The sequence below is a fragment of the Phalaenopsis equestris genome, unplaced genomic scaffold (assembly GCF_001263595.1).
Source record: "Phalaenopsis equestris unplaced genomic scaffold, ASM126359v1 Scaffold000761, whole genome shotgun sequence".
Lineage (NCBI taxonomy): Eukaryota > Viridiplantae > Streptophyta > Magnoliopsida > Asparagales > Orchidaceae > Phalaenopsis > Phalaenopsis equestris.
Genome location: NW_018165201.1, coordinates 2,708,851 through 2,710,336, shown reverse-complemented (window position 1 = coordinate 2,710,336; position 1,486 = coordinate 2,708,851). Strand labels below are relative to the sequence as shown.

The 1,486-nt window shown below is 43.6% G+C and overlaps 1 protein-coding gene across 1 annotated transcript; it reads right to left on the bottom strand.

The window, feature by feature from the left end:
• Window positions 1–769: 769 nt before the first annotated feature.
• On the bottom strand, window positions 770–1,179 carry LOC110030966 (oleosin 18 kDa-like; the record flags this gene model as incomplete). The annotated part of the gene is given in 1 exon segment (XM_020733971.1): window positions 770–1,179. A coding segment is annotated over 1 exon segment (236 nt), but the record flags the coding sequence as incomplete, so codon positions are not given.
• Window positions 1,180–1,486: the final 307 nt, after the last annotated feature.

Sequence of the window (1,486 nt, the reverse complement as noted above, 5' to 3'; positions counted from 1 at the left end):
TCCACCCAATAATATGTTTAAGCCATCTATATTTACACTTTCCACCATCAAAACATCAAAAATTTGACAAAAATTAAAAAAATAAGTTTATGTTTCTTCATGAATTTTTATATTTGAGAAAAAATTTGAAAATTATATGAAAAAAAAAAGAGTTCTCGATTTATAAATTGCAATATTTAGAGTGCAAAGGTTGGGTAGCTGTAACTTATTAAAAATTTTAAATAATAATCTGATACTCAAAAAATTGCAAACGGTTATTACAATTATTATTTTTTTTTTAAATCAGACCGTAGCTAGAAAGTTGTTATCGATAGACAGGTGCGGTGAGAAAACGCAATTCAACAAAAACAAACAATTAATAAAACTAAAATACCTCAAAACAACATTTATTACACCAACACAAAACATGCAAAACATGCATTACTTGTCACACTACAAACATGAAATAGATAAAAAATAAAAATAAAAACAAACACACAAATTAAAGCAACTTAGCATATCCCTCCTAGTACACAAGTACGCTCTCCGTACTCTCGTACTTTCACTTACTCAAACACTATGGCCCACATCCCTGGTCTTCTGCCCGATCTGCCCGGCGGCCTCCCCCACCCTCCTCTTCACATACTCCATCTGCTCCTGCACCGAGCTGCCCACCTGCCCGCCTCGACTCCTCACATAATTCACGATCCAAGATAACGTCATTACCGCCGTTAACCCCAACGTCCCCGAGGCGAGGAAGCCGACCACCGCCAGCCCGCCCCCCGCCAGCGAAATGACTGCGGCGGCCGGGACGAGAACCGGGCTGAAGAGGAGGAAAAGCGGTGCGGTCACCGCCAGTCCGATTACCGTGGTGACGAGCGTTAAGGCGGATAATGTGAGGAGAAAACCACCGAACGGAAAGAGGGTGATGGCCGCCACGGCTTTAGAAGCCGGCGGGCTTCGGTCGTGCAAGTAACGCTTGATGTTTTCGCCGGTGTGGCGGAGATCGGATCTCTGATCGGCCATTAGGGTTAGGGTTAGGGATCTGTGGGGAGGAGGGGGAAGGGGGGTTAGGGTTTTAAGGGGACGGGGAGGAGCGACGCGTGTGGGAAAGGGGATGACACGTGTGGATGGGGATGTTCATGCGAGCCGACACCTTAAGCGCTTTTTGATTCTCGATGTCTGATCGCATGGTTTATGATTTCTAAGTGTAGATGGTATGTATATATATATATATATATATATAAGAATGGTAGGAGACTATTATATGAGCACTCAGCCACCCTCATATGAGCCTATTCGAGGACCGCCCTTGCTACCAGCAAATTGGCCAGAGTGAGATTTAAACTCATGACCTGATGAAACTTATGACATTTCAAGAGGCTGATCTACCAAAACGTTACCGGCAAACTGGCCAGTGGGATTTAAACTCGTGAGCTGATGAAACTTATGACCTTCCAAGAGACTGCTCTACCAAAAAGCTACGGTTGGCGGCATATATATATAT